General features: G+C 45.0%; 2 protein-coding genes across 3 annotated transcripts; one reads left to right on the plus strand and one right to left on the minus strand.

Moving 5' to 3' along the window:
• Positions 1-1,584: 1,584 nt before the first annotated feature.
• galnt11 (UDP-N-acetyl-alpha-D-galactosamine:polypeptide N-acetylgalactosaminyltransferase 11 (GalNAc-T11)) lies at positions 1,585-9,973 on the minus strand. Its single transcript, XM_035142803.2, has 12 exons — positions 9,800-9,973; positions 7,827-8,083; positions 7,558-7,681; positions 6,983-7,149; positions 6,766-6,891; positions 3,497-3,746; positions 3,306-3,423; positions 2,912-3,064; positions 2,613-2,831; positions 2,434-2,538; positions 2,179-2,316; positions 1,585-2,029 (listed from the first exon to the last, which is right to left on the minus strand). The coding sequence occupies exons 2-12, from the start codon at positions 8,047-8,049 to the stop codon at positions 1,898-1,900; spliced, it is 1,755 nt and encodes a 584-aa protein (XP_034998694.2). The 5' UTR covers positions 8,050-8,083; positions 9,800-9,973; the 3' UTR covers positions 1,585-1,897.
• A 779-nt stretch (positions 9,974-10,752) lies between these two features.
• actr3b (actin related protein 3B) lies at positions 10,753-17,924 on the plus strand. 2 transcript variants are annotated; one of them, XM_047344626.1, is made up of 12 exons: positions 10,753-10,904; positions 11,114-11,169; positions 11,248-11,372; positions 11,459-11,569; positions 11,856-11,951; positions 12,083-12,190; positions 12,273-12,416; positions 12,739-12,912; positions 13,099-13,191; positions 13,283-13,408; positions 13,757-13,840; positions 17,497-17,924. In XM_047344626.1, the coding sequence occupies exons 1-12, from the start codon at positions 10,861-10,863 to the stop codon at positions 17,644-17,646; spliced, it is 1,311 nt and encodes a 436-aa protein (XP_047200582.1). In that variant the 5' UTR covers positions 10,753-10,860; the 3' UTR covers positions 17,647-17,924. The 2 variants fall into 2 exon arrangements, with proteins under 2 accessions (XP_047200582.1, XP_034998481.1); XM_035142590.2 differs by lacking the exon at positions 17,497-17,924 and adding an exon at positions 14,108-15,100 and having other exon boundaries at positions 10,754-10,904.
• Positions 17,925-18,047: the final 123 nt, after the last annotated feature.

Here is an 18,047-nt window from a genome sequence, read left to right on the forward strand (position 1 = left end):
CAAACACACACTTGAGTTAATGTGTCATCTTGCAGTCTGAGCAGCTGTCGTCTGATTGGTCAGTTTGACTGAATCTGTCTCATAAATCCACATTTAGAGATTCCGAGAAACTTTATTGATCTACAGTCCAAAGACAAAACTGTGAGTGTGTGTGAGAGTGTGTGTCTGTGTTCTGTGTAATCTGACCTGCTGTGAAAATCAATCTGCATTAACACACCAGTTGTGTGTTCATCGTTTGAATCATCAGAATAACAGAAGAGGTGTGTGTGCTCTTGTACAGATGTCTTTGTGAGGACCAGAGTCTACAACCTACGGAGTGAGGACATTGTGGCCGGTCCCCACTGTGCCCTAGTGGACTGTTTGGGGGTTAGAATCAGGTTAAGGGTTAGAGTTAGTCCTTTAGTAGTGATGGTTAAGGTTAGCGTAAGGGGCTAGGGAATACACTATGCCAATGAGTGTCCTCACTAAGACAGAAGTACAAATGTGTGTGCGTGTGTAATAAGAAAGTAATGGATTACTTCCAGTGATTACTTCCTGTAATAATTAACTTTGTTCCTCATCAATACTCTGACAAACACACACCCACACGTTTGTATTTCTATCTTAGTGAGGCCACTCATTGACACAAAACATTCTCTCGCCCCTTAACCTTAACCTTAACCATCCAAACCAAATACTTAACCCTAGCTCTAACCTGAACCGGATTCGAACCCTCAAACAGCCCTAACCCTAACCCACAGGAACAGTGTATTGATCTGAGGAGAAACTTCAGTAAAAACCTCGGTCTCATCAACCAATCAAGGGCTACTGTCTCACATCATGTTGAGTTCACAGGTTTTTGAGGAGGCTCCAGGTGTTTTTGAGGAGATTCCAGGGTCTTCTCAAAGACTCCTGGAATCTGCACCAGGATGAATAGACACTCTTGGAACGGACTCGACCCCAGGAGGTCTGGAAGTTCCTCAAGTTCCAAGAGCAGCTGATCAAGAATGGATCCAGTGTTCTCTCGCTGCAGATCTCTCTCCAGGACTCTGAGGGTTAGGGTTCTCTAACTCTAACCCAGGAACCTCTTTCACACTCCTGGAATCGCTCTGAGAGGGAAGAGAACATCTCAAGAGCAACTGGAACATTCACATAAGTTGTGAGGCTCATCTGAGGGAAACACGTGTTTCTCGAGGAGCCTGGAATGTCCTCAAGAACCAGTAGGACTTGTTAACTCCTGGAATCCAGTCAAGAACTAAAGGTCTCCTAGAAACTCCTGAAGCTGTTCATCAATTCAAGGAACCTTTAGAACAGGAGGTTTCCTGTTGCGACGCTGACCCCTGGTGTCCATCAGGGGGAATCACAGCAACATAAACATCAATTTGATGCAGAAAACCTTTGTTTTGAAATGACTTTTATTAGTTGAACATAAGGAGTGAAAACATGAGAACTGCATCTCTGATTGGAGCATGATGGTGGATCGGACCAAGTCAAACCAGTTCTAGACCAGTTTCAGTCAGACCTGCGGTTCTGGTCCGGGTCTTTGATGTTTTCAGTGTCAGTTTATAAAAACAGATTCACATTTTAAAAATGATGATTCAACACTTGTTTGTAAACTGATGATTTATTGATGATGACAAAGTTTAAAACGTTGTCACTGAGGTCCAGAACACATGGATCCATCTCACTGGATCAGCGACTTCACATTTTACTTCATTTCCAGGATTTGTTTAAAAAGTGGAATCAGTCTTTAAGTTTAATTTTTACAATAAATACAAATAAAAGTAAAAACGTCACAAGGACTGACGACGTTTCAACGTGACCTGATCGGCTCCAACATAGTGTTCAAAACAGATAAATATTAAAAAATCTGAAATTGTCCTGAGCAGAAAAATGAAAAACACAAAGTGACCTCAGCTCAGGCCTCCAGCTGCCACTGCTGCGTCTGTGACGCATCACAGATCGCCATGGAAACATAACCTTTAGGTCCGACTGGCTCAGCGACCGAGAGACACTGACCCACCGAGACCTGGTAGAGTCGGTTAGACTTCTACAGGAGAGAGAGAGAGAGCATTATCTGTTTATTAGGAACTGATATGATGATGATGTTGTGTGTGTGTGTGTGTGTGTGTGTGTGTGTGTGTGTGTGTGTGTGTGTGTGTGTGTGTGTGTGTGTGTGTGTGTGTGTGCGCGCCTCACCCCCAGGCTCCACTGTTGTGATCCTCCTGATCCGTGACACTTCATCAGTCTTGGAGGATCAAAGGTCCGGATCTCTGACACGTCGAGACACAACAGACCTGCGAGGATCAGCTGACTCTCCTCGTCATAGGTCCAGTCCTGAACATACACGTCACATGATGAGGTCAAAGGTCACAGGTCAAACAGACCTGGCAGGTTGGTTAACTCAGTTTCCAAAGTGTGTGATAGTTGTTTGTGGTCATGTGGTCGACTCACCTGTTCAGGGTCGCCGGGGTCACATGGCCGTAGGACTACGGCTCCGCCCTTTTGACTAACTCGGCCCTGGGCCACTAGACAACGACTGGTTGCTAGGTTACGAAGCTGGAAGATGGCATTTGATCAGTTTATGACTCATATGATCGATAATCAAACATGGATGATTATTTGTCACGTACCCGTCCTCTCTGCAGGACTTTGGGACGCCTCAGACCTTTGTTGATGAACAGCGGCGGCTGCTGCTTGTTGCCGTTGGCGACAGCCTGCATCTCAGGGTAGACTGTGTCCAGGTACCAACGAAATGAGTGACACTGCAGCTGCTTCCTCAACGCCACGCGCTCGCTGATGTCACCGTAACTGCGCTCACGCAGCTCTGGACGCAGGGACAGATACTGCTCCTGATTGGACCACACGGAAACAGGAAGTGAGGTCAGAGGATAATGCAGCTGCTTATTGGATCACAGTTCTGTGTGTTTACCTTGTACTCGTCCATCCATACATGCGCTAGCCGCAGAGAATTATGGGCCATGGTGTCCTGCCCCCCAGGTGAACCGTACGGCCGCCGCTTCCTGAAGATATGTCCGACTCTGGAGCAGGGGATGATGAGCAGCTGACCGCCGCACATCCAGATCTGAGCCACACAGAAAGCAACCATTAGCCCGAATGAGAATCTGTCACTCACATGCTGCTCCAGAGCTCGTCATGTCTCTTGATGTCATCCTAGGACTGATTGGACGCATGCAGATGTGACATCAGCTGTCTGGAGCTTGCTCCTTGCCGCTGCCTTCAGGCTTAATGCTAAGCTAAGCTAACATGTTAACTGTGAACAAAACCTTCACTGAGTTTTACTGTCTGTAAAACTCAGCTCTTACCCTGAAGGAGATTTCCAGGTTTTCTCCGCCCCAGATATCCATGCCGGCATCATATTGTCCCAGCTCGTTGAAATACTTTCTGTTCATAGCGAATAAACCGCCAGCCATGGTGGGAGACCTGGGGGGGGCATCAGAGGTGAGGTATAAATGAGCTGGTTACCTGTGTAATCAGCTGGTTATCAGCTTGTTACCTGATTGGCCCTGTGGTGCCCTCGGGCCCATTGAGCTCTGAGGGGGGGACAGGGTCCCACTTGAAGTGCAGCCCCCAGTTGAAGCCGCCCCTGACGACGGGGGAGGGCGAGTAAGCGAGCGTGTCGGCTGAGATGATGTCGATGACGGGGCAGACGACGGTGTGACGGTCTTTCTGGATCGGGGCGAGCAGCGGCTGCAGCCACGCCTGGTTCACCTCACAGTGACTGTCCAGGAAGACGAGCACCTCACCTGGACACAGACGGGTATAGATGAAGGATGGAGGACGTAGGACGTTGGGTTTGAGGATGTAGGACGTATGATGTATAGTTTGAGGATTTAGGATGTAGGGTTTGAGGATGTAGGATGTTCAGTTTGAGGATGTATAGTTTGAGGATGTATAGTTTGAGGATGTAGGATGTATAGTTTGAGGATGTAGGATGTATAGTTTGAGGATGTTCAGTTTGAGGATGTAGGATGTATAGATTGAGGATGTAGGATGTATAGTTTGAGGATGTTCAGTTTGAGGATGTAGGATGTATAGATTGAGGATGTAGGATGTATAGTTTGAGGATGTTCAGTTTGAGGATGTAGGATGTTCAGTTTGAGGATATAGAATGTTCAGTTTGAGGATGTAGGATGTATAGTTTGAGGATGTTCAGTTTGAGGATGTAGGATGTATGGTTTGAGGATGTAGGATGTTCAGTTTGAGGATGTAGGATGTATAGTTTGAGGATGTAGGATGTTCAGTTTGAGGATGTAGGATGTTCAGTTTGAGGATGTAGGATGTATAGTTTGAGGATGTATAGTTTGAGGATGTAGGATGTATAGTTTGAGGATGTAGGATGTATAGTTTGAGGATGTAGGATGTTCAGTTTGAGGATGTAGGATGTATAGTTTGAGGATGAGGATGTTCAGTTTGAGGATGTAGGATGTATAGTTTGAGGATGTATAGTTTGAGGATGTATGATGTATAGTTTGAGGATGGAGGATGTTCAGTTTGAGGATGTAGGATGTTTAGTTTGAGGATGTAGGATGTTAGTTTGAGGATGTATAGTTTGAGGATGTATGATGTATAGTTTGAGGATGGAGGATGTTCAGTTTGAGGATGTATGATGATAGTTTGAGGATGAGGATGTTCAGTTTGAGGATGTAGGATGTATAGTTTGAGGATGTAGGATGTTCAGTTTGAGGATGTATAGTTTGAGGATGTATAGTTTGAGGATGTAGGATGTATAGTTTGAGGATGTATAGTTTGAGGATGTAGGATGTATAGTTTGAGGATGTATAGTTTGAGGATGGAGGATGTTCAGTTTGAGGATGTAGAGTATAGTTTGAGGATGGAGGATGTATAGTTTGAGGATGTAGGATGTATAGTTTGAGGATGTATAGTTTGAGGATGGAGGATGTTCAGTTTGAGGATGTAGGATGTTCAGTTTGAGGATGTAGGATGTATAGTTTGAGGATGTAGGATGTATAGTTTGAGGATGTATAGTTTGAGGATGTATGATGTATAGTTTGAGGATGTATAGTTTGAGGATGTAGGATGTATAGTTTGAGGATGTAGGATGTTCAGTTTGAGGATGTATAGTTTGAGGATGTATAGTTTGAGGATGTATAGTTTGAGGATGTATAGTTTGAGGATGTAGGATGTTCAGTTTGAGGATGTATAGTTTGAGGATGTAGGATGTATAGTTTGAGGATGTAGGATGTTCAGTTTGAGGATGTATAGTTTGAGGATGTATAGTTTGAGGATGTAGGATGTTCAGTTTGAGGATGTATAGTTTGAGGATGTATAGTTTGAGGATGTAGGATGTTCAGTTTGAGGATGTAGGATGTACAGTTTGAGGATGTAGGATGTTCAGTTTGAGGATGGAGGATGTATAGTTTGAGGATGTAGGATGTTTAGTTTGAGGATGTAGGATGTTCAGTTTGAGGATGTAGGATGTTCAGTTTGAGGATGTAGGATGTATAGTTTGAGGATGTATAGTTTGAGGATGTAGGATGTATAGTTTGAGGATGTAGGATGTATAGTTTGAGGATGTAGGATGTTCAGTTTGAGGATGTAGGATGTATAGTTTGAGGATGAGGATGTTCAGTTTGAGGATGTAGGATGTATAGTTTGAGGATGTATAGTTTGAGGATGTAGGATGTTCAGTTTGAGGATGTAGGATGTATAGTTTGAGGATGTATAGTTTGAGGATGTAGGATGTTCAGTTTGAGGATGTAGGATGTATAGTTTGAGGATGAGGATGTTCAGTTTGAGGATGTAGGATGTATAGTTTGAGGATGTTCAGTTTGAGGATGTAGGATGTAGGATGTTCAGTTTGAGGATGTAGGATGTATAGTTTGAGGATGTAGGATGTTCAGTTTGAGGATGTAGGATGTAGGATGTTCAGTTTGAGGATGTAGGATGTATAGTTTGAGGATGGAGGATGTTCAGTTTGAGGATGTAGGATGTTCAGTTTGAGGATGTATAGTTTGAGGATGGAGGATGTTCAGTTTGAGGATGTAGGATGTATAGTTTGAGGATGTAGGATGTTCAGTTTGAGGATGTAGGATGTATAGTTTGAGGATGAGGATGTTCAGTTTGAGGATGTAGGATGTATAGTTTGAGGATGGAGGATGTTCAGTTTGAGGATGTATAGTTTGAGGATGAGGATGTTCAGTTTGAGGATGTATAGTTTGAGGATGTAGGATGTAGGATGTTCAGTTTGAGGATGTAGGATGTATAGTTTGAGGATGAGGATGTTCAGTTTGAGGATGTAGGATGTATAGTTTGAGGATGGAGGATGTTCAGTTTGAGGATGTAGGATGTATAGTTTGAGGATGGAGGATGTTCAGTTTGAGGATGTAGGATGTATAGTTTGAGGATGTAGGATGTTCAGTTTGAGGATGTAGGATGTATAGTTTGAGGATGTTCAGTTTGAGGATGTAGGATTAGGATGTTCAGTTTGAGGATGTAGGATGTATAGTTTGAGGATGAGGATGTTCAGTTTGAGGATGTAGGATGTATAGTTTGAGGATGGAGGATGTTCAGTTTGAGGATGTAGGATGTATAGTTTGAGGATGGAGGATGTTCAGTTTGAGGATGTAGGATGTATAGTTTGAGGATGTAGGATGTTCAGTTTGAGGATGTAGGATGTATAGTTTGAGGATGAGGATGTTCAGTTTGAGGATGTAGGATGTATAGTTTGAGGATGGAGGATGTTCAGTTTGAGGATGTATAGTTTGAGGATGAGGATGTTCAGTTTGAGGATGGAGGATGTACCAGTAGCATGTGAGGCTCCGATCATTCGTCCTCTGATGAGTCCTTCTCTCCTCTGGTTTCTCACCAGTTTCACTTTCCCCTGAAGCTCCTCCCTGACGTAACGATCCAAGTCGTTCTTCAGCTCGTCTGAACAACAACACAAATATCAAGGTGGCTGTGTTAGGAAAGGTTTGAAGGCTTCTATTGTGCAGTTTGCAGGAAGTGTTGATGGTGTTACCGAGCTCGCTGTGGTCGTCGACCAGGACGATCTCGTGCAGGAGGTAGGCCGGCGTTCGGTCCAGCACGCTGTGAACAGTCCTCAACAGGGCGGAGAACGCCTCGTTGAAGAAACAGATCACTACGCTGGCAGAGGGTAGAGCCTGAGGATAAACCTTATCCCGACACCTGCAGAGTTGGATCAGGCTGAGTTGTGTTTTAACAAACTACTTTTAGTCCTCCTCCATGAAACATGTATGAATTAAACACCATGTATGTGGAATGTGACGCATTGGTTTGTCCAGCATTATTGTGTCTTATCAATCAATCAAATTTCATTTGAACAGTCCATATTCACAAATTACAATTTGTTTCACAGATCTTAACAAGGTCCAATATTGGAAAGAATTACCCAAAAAACTTAGTGATCAGTGAATAAATCTCAGTCCCATGTGAGGATCCTCTCCCAGGACACAAGTACAACAGATGCTGATGGAACTGAACACATCAACACAACAACAGGATTCACTACATGAGAAGAACCAGTTTGTAACTTCATGGAAAAGTGTGTCAATGTTTAAAATATTAAAGTCTTACTGCTGGTCTCTGGTGTCGGGCAGCTCCCGGTGGTGACCCAGTCTGGTGGAGATGAGGACATTGAAGGCGTGTCGGTGGTAACCAGTGTCCCTGACCTCCTGATCCGCCTCGTTAAATATCATCCCTGCAGGAAGACACAGCCGTCAGTTGACCTCAAGTCCCCACAGACCAACCACATCCAGTCTGTGAACCTGATCCTAATCAACGAATAATTTCAGCATAGTATCTTAATTTTCCCAGCAGCACCTGAACACACCACAGCCTCTCACCCATCTCTGGCGACAGCTCCACTCCCCGATTGGCTGGCAGAAGATGATTCCTCGCCCTCCGCCCGGCCAGACCCCTGGTGATTGGCTGACTGCGGTGCTGCAGAGGGGTCCTGCTGTCCCCAGGCTCCGCCCCCAGAGAGAAGTAGAGGAAGAGCAGGAAGGACCAAGTGGCTGAGGTGGCGAGACAGCCATAACAGAAGTACCGCAGCGTGACACTGGCCATGGTGGCCGAGCGAGCATCGCCTTACATTACGCTGCTGTGAGAGAGAGAGAGAGAGAGTATACGCGTTTGTTTCTTTACGACACTCGGTTGTGTTTGTACAGAGGAAACAAACAGGAAGTAACAACTAAATACTTCTAAAAACACTTCTATCACACTTCAGATCTTAATGAATGGTTCACGTATAAAATCTTTACTGATGAACATTGATTAGTTTAGAACAAAATGACGTAACAACGATCAATGGAAACTAAAACCATCAACCCACTGGATTGAAAACCACACTGAACATCCCAGTAACAAACTGAAACCACAGGCTGATCCAACGTGTGGGAATTTCATCAAGTCATCATGTGACTCAGTGGGTGTGGCCTCCTCCTGCCTGCATGTTCTCCTGACAACATCTGGACATGATGCTCCTGAGGAGTCGGAGGATGGAGTCCTGGGGATCTCCTTCCAGACCTGGATCATCACCTCCTGGACAATCCAGACCCTCCCAGGATCTGCCTCCTCAGACCATCGCTGATCCACCAAACTGGTCATAGATGTTGTTACAGCAGCATCACGTTCACCACAGCTTCTCTAGACTCGTTCACACCTGTCACATGTGTGAACCTGCTCTCATCTGTGAGGAGAACGAGGCTCCAGTGGTGAATCTGTTGTGGACACGAACTGTCTTGTGACCACACGTATGGATGTGTCCTCCTGGAGGAGCTGGACTACCTGTGCAATCTGATGGAGCTGCAGGTTCCTCATCATGCTACCAGTAGTGAGGAGGAGCAGAACACAGAACTAGAATCCATTAAAACCACGAAGTGAGTAAATGATATTCTGACAGAAGTATGTGGACACTTTGACCCATTTAGAGAGACAGACACAGAGAGACTCAGTTATAAGTGAAGTGATGTCAAAGACTAATAATAATAATAATAATAATAATAATGAAGAGGTTACTATTCTATTAAAAGGTAAAAGTTTGGAACAGGTCTCAGCTGACTGTCTCATAAACTGGTTAATTATTCTTCTTCATTTAAACAGACTCGTGTATTTTAACGACGTTGTAAAACCTGCTGATTCATCTTTTTCACCACGAACATGTTGAGTCAGCGTCTTCGTGACTTCAGGTATTTTGTGTAGCAGCTCACTGACTGTAACTGATTTATTAAGTTTAAGATCAGGGTCAGGTTAAGATCAGGGTCAGGTTAAGATCAGGGTCAGGTTAAGATCAGGGTCAGGGTTAAGATCAGGGTCAGGTTAAGATCAGGGTCAGGGTTAAGATCAGGGTCAGGTTAAGATCAGGGTCAGGTTAAGATCAGGGTCAGGTTAAGATCAGGGTCAGGGTTACCTTAACTCTGACTCAAACCTGAACTTACCTGTACAGGTGTCATTATCACAATATTCAAGGTAAATCATCTTTCAAAATAAAATCACTTATGTTTCAATAACATGTGATATGATTTGGACTCTGGGTCACATGAAACTTCAGCAGCAGTGATGAACTACACAGACCATGTGTTCACACGTGTGGTTGAATACTTTGTGTTCAATGAATCCTGTATAACAACAAGTTGGTGAGTGAAGGTTGAAAAACTGAAAAACTGAAAAACTGAAAAACCGTGAGAAGATCGTGTGCAAGCTAAATCGCGTCCGATAATGGAATCCGTTTCACAGCGATGATCGCTAGCTAAACTCAGAGGTGGAAGGTGTGAATACAGATGTTTGAAAAAAGTCTAATAACAGATGTGACACTCACATCTCGTCGGCTCGTAGCTGTTTGCTCAGCGGCACTGTGGCAGCTGACTGAACTCCGTCAGGTCGCGGGTGTTATCCGCTGTTCTGGCTGTAGCTGCTAATGCTAATGTTTACCGTGAGCGTATCGTCTGTTGAGCTGCAGCACAGACGCCATCAGACACGACACTTCCGCTCAAGACTTTCAAAATAAGACACACCACAGGAAGACAGGTACTTTCCAAAAAACCCAGAGACGACCCAGAGCAATAATAAAACCAACGTGTGTAGAGAAATAAATGTTTTCATCTGTCACAGCTGTTTATTAAGAGATAATCAGACTTTATAAACCTCTGATGTCATGTGGCTCAATCATTGGTCAACATCAACAAGTAAAGACGAAGACACGTCTCCAGAAATGAAGCTAAAATGTCTCAGATACAAACGCTGACATCTTGTGCTGATGACGTCATTTGCAGTCAGCGTCTGAGCAGTAGTGATCGTGGTATCCAGGTCCCGCCCATACACACTCTCGACCAATCTTGAATCAGTCTCAGCTGTCAATCATGACGTCTGTTTTCTATCATCAAATCACTGATTCAAACCAAACTGATGAGAAACACTTGAACAAACATCAGTGAGATGAGAACGAGCTGAAATGACAGAAACATCTTTGACAAACATTGATTTATTTGATTTTTTGGTCCATGTCCCGTCTGCTAACATGGAGGAGGAGGTTTACGACCTGTACAGCAGCCAGACACCATCTATATTTATCATCTCTGCTGATGTCACAGTTCTGCGCAGATGATTTGTGTGTCTTTACACAGGCAGTCACAGCCGACATCACGTGAACACACACACACACACACACACACACTCTCACACACACACACATGCTCTCTCTCTCACACAAACACACACATACACACTCTGGTTAATACTCAGATCAGTTTCTATTTTCTTCATCGTTCCCTCCGACCCGGAACTGTTCCGAGGGGGTTGAGAGGTATAGAAATAGACAGAGTCTCTCTCCCTCTCTCTCTCTGCACTGATCCGGTCACAACAACAGATCTGAACCTCAACATGTCTCTGCAGCCTTCTCCCTGCGTCATAGACTGTGGGACCGGGTGAGGACACACTGTGACGTCATGTGTTTTTATCATCATGTATTTAGATAGAGAGCAGGCCTGTGTGTGTGTGTGTGTGTGTGTGTGTGTGTGTGTGTGTTACCTCTGGTCTTGGATGCTCCTCTGTAAACAAACCCTCCCTATTTTAGACAAGTGGCTGTGATTGGCCCAATCTGTTTACTAACAGTGTTGAATCTGTGTGATGGCAGGTACACGAAGATTGGTTACGCTGGAAACACAGAGCCGCAGTTCATCATGCCGTCATGTAAGAACCACGCAGTCACACATGTAATGCTCATATTTCATATCTGTCATGTATGTTTACGTGTGTATGTGGGGCCAGGCATCGCCATCAAAGAGTCGGCCAGCATAGGAGAACAGGCCCAGAGGAGACTTGTACAAGGAGTTGACGACCTGGACTTCTACATTGGAGACGAGGCTGTAGACAAACCCAACTATGCAACAAAGGTTCAAGAAGCGTGCCATTTTTGTATCTTCTGCTCTCATATTCTCCTTCTGTCTCAGGTTCTCTTCTGCTCTCATATTCTGTTTAGTGGCCGATCCGTCATGGGATGGTGGAAGACTGGGATCTGATGGAGAAGTTTATGGAGCAGGTCATCTTCAAGTACCTTCGAGCAGAACCTGAGGACCACAGTTTCCTCATGGTGGGTACATTGTTAAGGAGAGTGTGGTGTTCTACTCGTAGGTTCCACGGGTGCTGGAGGAGGTTGTTATTAAGGAGGAAGTAGAGATCCTTGAGGTGGTCCAGTCAGATGATTGAACAGGTTCCAGGTGTCCACTGGGAGATTAGAGACGTCCTTGAGTTGGTTCCAGATGTTGGGAGGTTGTATCAGCCCTGGAGCAGGTTTAGAGGGTTTTAAGTTCCTTTGTGTGTGTGTGTGTGTGTGTGTGTGTGTGTGTGTGTGTGTGTGTGTGTGTGTGTGTGTTTAGACAGAGCCTCCTCTCAACACTCCAGAGAACAGAGAGTACCTGGCTGAGATCATGTTTGAGACCTTCAACATACCTGGACTCTACATCGCTGTACAGGTGAGACGCGTGTTGTTGACCACCATAATAGTCACATGACAGATTTTCCAGGTAGATGTCAGAAGGGTCCTTGAAAGGGACCTTGAGGTGCTTGAGGAGGTTCCAGTGTAATGAGTGTGTCCTCCTGTCAGGCAGTGCTCGCGTTAGCAGCGTCCTGGACGTCCCGGCCGGTCGGACAGAGGTCTCTGACCGGCATCGTCATCGACAGCGGAGATGGAGTCACACACACCATCCCTGTGGTCAGACACGATATCATTTTAAATGTACTGGCTGTTGTTTTGAGCGTCTCTGCTCACTGATTGGTTGCTGTGGCTGTGACAGGCTGAGGGCTTCGTGATTGGCAGCTGTATAAAACACATCCCCATCGCAGGGCGGGACATTACCTTCTTCATCCAACAGCTGCTCAGAGACAGAGAGGTGGGGATTCCCCCGGAGCAGTCGCTGGAGACCGCCAAGGCAGTCAAGGTGAACTCCTCCTCTTCATCAACTGCTCCTCCTCAAAGAGATGCTTTGAAATCAAAAGGTGTCTCACTGGGTTATTTGCCTGCACACTGCCGACACCTAGTGGCCAGAGGGAAAATATTTGAGTTTTCTGTCCGTCTGTCCCATTGTTGTGAATTTGAACATGATATCTCAAGAACACAGTGAAGGAATTTCTTCAAATTTGGTACAAATGTTCAGGTGGACTCAAAGATGACTGACACTGTGGTGGTTAGGGTTAGTGGTGGAGGCATACAACCGCAGGGCAGTAATTCTAGTTGTGTGTATTTTGTGTGTCTGTGTGTAGGAGCGGTACTGTTACATCTGTCCAGACATTGTGAAGGAGTTCACTAAGTACGACTGTGACCCGGGGAAATGGATCAAACAGTTCCATGGAGTAAATGCCGTCAGTCAGACCGCCTTCCACATCGACGTGGGCCATGAACGCTTCCTGGGCCCAGAGATCTTCTTCCACCCGGAGGTAACTCAATGTTTTCAGAGAAAAACTACAAGAGAAACTAAAATGGTCAAAAGTGACATCATCAATGAGCTGATCATGCGGAAGGAGGCAGCTGGTTTCCACAAACTCATAAAGTTCAGCTAAAGTTCATGTTTGTGTTGTAATCAATTGATAAAGTGATAAAGAATGTCATTGTGTGTTTTGCAGTTTGCTAACCCAGACTTCATGCAGCCCATCTCTGATGTCGTGGATGAGGTCATTCAGAGTTGTCCAATCGATGTGAGGAGGCCGCTCTACAAGGTACCACAGATATGTTGTTGTTTTCAGATGTCTCACTCTGCAGAAAACTTTGAACCCCAGGTGTTTTGAACTAAAAGTGTGCCTGTGTCAGAACATCGTGTTGTCCGGAGGATCCACCATGTTCAGAGACTTTGGCCGGCGGCTGCAGAGAGACCTGAAGAGGGTGGTTGATGCCCGACTGAGACTGAGTGAAGAGCTGAGTGGAGGACGGATAAAGGTCAGAGCACTGAGACTCAAACCAACAACAGGTCTTTCATCCTTCATGTAAAAAATGTTAAATCTAAAGTCAAACATACAAAACAAACATGAACGAACCAGTTGTAAAGACTCGCTCCAACATGGCCTGTATGACAGATGTAGTTCAAATGTCGTCTCGGCCCAGGCTCCTCCCCCGATGATGTCCTCTGACAGTGGGACATCACCTGTTGTAGGAAAAGTTGTCGTGAACCTCAGCACACTCTTGATTTGATGTTTGTTAGCTTGAAGTTTCTCCTCTTTACTCTGCTGATGACTCATCACAGACTTAACTTTGACTCATCGACTCACTGATCATTTTAATTTGCAGCCGAAGCCGATGGAGATTCAGGTTGTAACACATCCCATGCAGCGTTACGCAGTCTGGTTTGGAGGCTCCATGCTGGCATCCACGGTAACCACACCCACACAATCCCACACACATGCACTTTAGTTCACAGGATCCTCAGTGACTTCCTGATCCAGTTCTGAACTTAACCCCGACTCTGATCTGTGACGTATGAACGTTGTGACGTCACCGTGAAGGTCCTCGCAAAGACAGATAAACAAGAGCTCACACGTCTCAAATGGTTAAAACGCTCTACTTCAGTAGCAGTGTATGTGTTTGTTGATATTTGTTTTTGTTTGTTGTTTTGTGTGTATTTATTGTTTGTGTCTGCAGCCGGAGTTTCTCCAGGCGTGTCACTCGAAAAAGGACTACGATGAGATAGGACCGAGCATCTGTCGACACAACCCTGTGTTCGGCATCATGTCCTGATGCCGTTTGTAGCTACAGAGTGCTAGCATGTTAGCCCATTAGCCTACTACATTATCAGCCTGTTTGGCCTTTGAACCTACTGCCCATTAGATAGCCAGCCTGTTAGCCTGTTAGCCTGTTGCCCTCTTTACCTGCCATCTGTTAGCCACCAGTCACTGAGCTGTTAGCATCTCTGTCCCTTGCCCCATGCATTTTTCAGTCCACTAGGCTACCAGACTGTTAGCATACTAGCTCAGCCTCAGCAGGCACATGGAGGTCTGGAGCAAGTGAAGCACACACAGTTAGAAATCAGTGAATCAGTTTCCAGTCTTCACTCAGAGCGATGACGGACGAGAACACGAGCTGACACCACATCTGTTGCAGGTTCAAGTCCAGACGTCTTCATCCAGACTGTCTCTGAAACTGTTCCAAACAAAAAGCCAAGGAAAGGATCTATTTTCTTGTTTCTGACGTAAAGATGTTCGCCTCTTCACTCCTACCTTGCTTTGTGGGTGCATAGTTGTCCTCCAGCTCTCAGTCCCTGTGTTAGCATGTTAGCTGTTGTCTTTAAGTTTCATTACGCTGGGCCCCAGAGGACAGTCCAGGTATATCTGTGACTTTTGATGGCAGATCAGCAGATATTGTTCTGTTTCCTTCACATCCGTCATAAAGAAACTGTTCCGTTTAACTGATTTGGTTTATTTTGAGTATGATTAACTTCCAGAAGTGACTGAATCACAAACTGTGAGTAACTGTGTGTGTTTGTGTTGATGAATCATAAACGACTGCAGTCAGAGTGTCTATATGTATAGAAAACAGTGGAACAGTCATAACCTCAGTAACACTGTCAGCTGGAGCGTGGTGCATTCAGGAAATACAGAATGTGTTTTTATTCATAATTACAGCTTCTGTACTTGTGGGGATTTCATTGGGTCTTTATTTGCATTTGTTTCAGTACAACATACAGATACTTGTACTTGTCAGTACTTACTTTGAAGTTGTTGGTACTTACTCTGGACATTTTTATGTTTTACTGACTTGGGAATTGTGGATCCTGACTTGAGACTAATCGTTACTCAGGACTTGTCGTCACGACTCCAGATTGTTGGGCTCAGGTATGTGCGGCTGATGAATGTATTGATCATCACATTGTGATCAGGTGACTTGTGGTTTGGACCAGTCTCTGAGCAGCTGGCAACCAGCGAGCGTATAAACGAGCCGACAGAGATTTAGCTTTATGTTGACACACGTCTGCAGTGATCCGATGAATGTTCACGATCTGTGGATGGAGACTGAGCAACTGTCAATAAACACTCCAGCTCCAACATGACTGCTTCCAGGTAGTGACACAAATATAACGTAGAAAACCAGGAAGTATTCTGCACCTCTCATTGGTCAGTGCTCCTCAGGGACAAGTGGACATATTGTCACAAAGATGCTGACCAGGTGACCCAGCTCGCAGGTACAGGGGACAACATCAGCATTTACGGTGAAACAGGAACAGGAAATGACGTAGCTCACACAGGCGGAAGAAGAGAAGAAGTTCACGTTGAAATGAGTGAAAGCGGCGCTCAGGTTTGAATACGTTACTTTATATTACATTTAACTAAGTAATCAGAGTATTTGTGTTGAAGTTCACCGCACAGTTTTATTTAACGGGCTGTCACGTGTTTTCTGTTTCACGATAAAAGTCTGAAATACTTTTCAAAGTAAAAGTCGGGGGGGAAACTGCAGCTTTCATGTATTGATAAAGAATCACCAGCAGGTGGCGAACTGGTAGTAAGAGTAATGGAGTACCAGTAGTAACTGAGTAAGAGTAGTAACAGTTATAGAGTAAGAGTAGTAACAGTTATAGAGTAAGAGTAGTAACAGTTATAGAGTAAGAGTAGTAACAGTTATAGTAAGAGAACAGTTATAGAGTAAGAGTAGTAACAGTTATAGAGTAAGAGTAGTAACAGTTATAGAGTAAGAGTAGTAACAGTCATAGAGTAAGAGTAGTAACAGTTATAGAGTAAGAGTAGTAGTAAATAGATTTTCAGGGGCCGTCTGGTTTAAAGGACTTTCTGTTGTTGACTGCCCTGTGTTTAATACAGGAGGTGGCCCAGTCTATGACCTGGAGAAGACAAAGTGTTTAATACAGGAGGTGGCCCAGTCTATGACCTGGAGAAGACAAAGTGTTTAATACAGGAGGTGGCCCAGTCTATGACCTGGAGAAGACAAAGTGTTTAATACAGGAGGTGGCCCAGTCTATGACCTGGAGAAGACAAAGTGTTTAATACAGGAGGTGGCCCAGTCTATGACCTGGAGAAGACAAAGTGTTTAATACAGGAGGTGGCCCAGTCTATGACCTGGAGAAGACAACGTGTTTAATTCAAGTGCAGTCAGCTCATAGATCCTGTCACCACATGACACACACACACACACACACACACACACACACACACACACACACACACACACACACACACACACACACACACACACACACACACACACACACACACACACACACACACAGCTTCGTTGTCTCTCTCTCTTCATGTGTGTCCAGCTCTCTCTACCAGCTCGCCCTTAGCTGGGTCAGATGAGGAGGTGTTGCGTTCGTGTCTGTCTCGCCTCCTGGTCGTCCACTGCTCCTCCTGCTCCTCCTCCTGGTCTGGCACTCCTCCTTATTGACAGCATCTCTGCTTTCTATTGGCTGGATCGCTGCGAGGGCGGGGCCAGCTTTGCAGAGCAGGAGGACAAGCTCAGCAAATGTTCAGAGCTGCTGGGCCGACTGCTCATGTGGATATCCATCAATGAAGGTTCCTGGTCCATTAGAGGGTTCTAGTGTTGCAATAGGTGGATTCAATGATTATTTTGGAAGTTGTAATGGTTCATAAGGAGGTTCTTGTGACCCCTGAGGAGGTTTTAGTGGATTTTACAGTTCAATCAGTTCAGCAGGTGGAAAAACCTCTAGAATTTTCCCAGTGACTGCAAAGGAAGTTCTAAGGTTCTAATGTTTCTGGTCATCGTTCATGTAATTGTTTGGGTTTTGTGGCCTAATAAGAAGTTCGAGAGATCCTCTAGGATGCTTTTGGTTCCTGTGGTTATTGTGAGGGTTCTAGTCGACAATGAGGGGTTATAGAGGTCTTACTTTTGAGGGTCTCAGGACTGAAAGAAGTTGAACGAACTGTGAGAAAATTTAGCATTTCAAAATTTTAGGTGGTTGATGAAGCTGATGTTTATTTGTTCTTAAAGAACCACACAGAACTGAAGAACCTGTAAACATTTCAAAGCTTTGAGTCAGTTCCATCTGTGGTTCTTCCTCTCAGGGATTACAGAATCACTGTCTTTGCCACCTGCCACGCCATCAGGAGGAGCCACAGTGGAGCCTCCTCGGACTCCGACCGACCATACCTCTGTCGCCCCTGGCAACGACTGGTGACCCACCGGCTGCTGTGCACACGACAGGAGGCTCCTAATAACGTGTCCGCCACAGCAGGAAGCAGCGAGGAGCAGGGGAGGCGCCAGGTCTTCACTGTCCACTGCACCTCCTGTGGGACCAAGGCTCCAAGGAGCAGCTCCTTCTACGTGACGGACGGAGGAGTGGAGTTCACCTGAAATTCTCCTTTCTTTCATGAGTGGAGTTCAGAAAGGTTTGTAGAGAAGCAGGAGTTGTACTGATTTTCTTCTCCGTTGAACTGATACTGAACCTGTGACTCAGAACAAGATAAGAGAGTAATAAAGAAAATACTTGATACTTGTTTCTGTTCTGGAAGGGTCCAGAGGTCCTTACTATGGATCTTGATGTAAATGAGGTTCTAGGAGGTTCTCGAGATTGTAATGGTAATTCCTGTGCTCATTTGGAGACTCTACTGAGGAG

The sequence above is a fragment of the Hippoglossus stenolepis genome, chromosome 19, assembly GCF_022539355.2.
Source record: "Hippoglossus stenolepis isolate QCI-W04-F060 chromosome 19, HSTE1.2, whole genome shotgun sequence".
NCBI classification, from domain to species: domain Eukaryota; kingdom Metazoa; phylum Chordata; class Actinopteri; order Pleuronectiformes; family Pleuronectidae; genus Hippoglossus; species Hippoglossus stenolepis.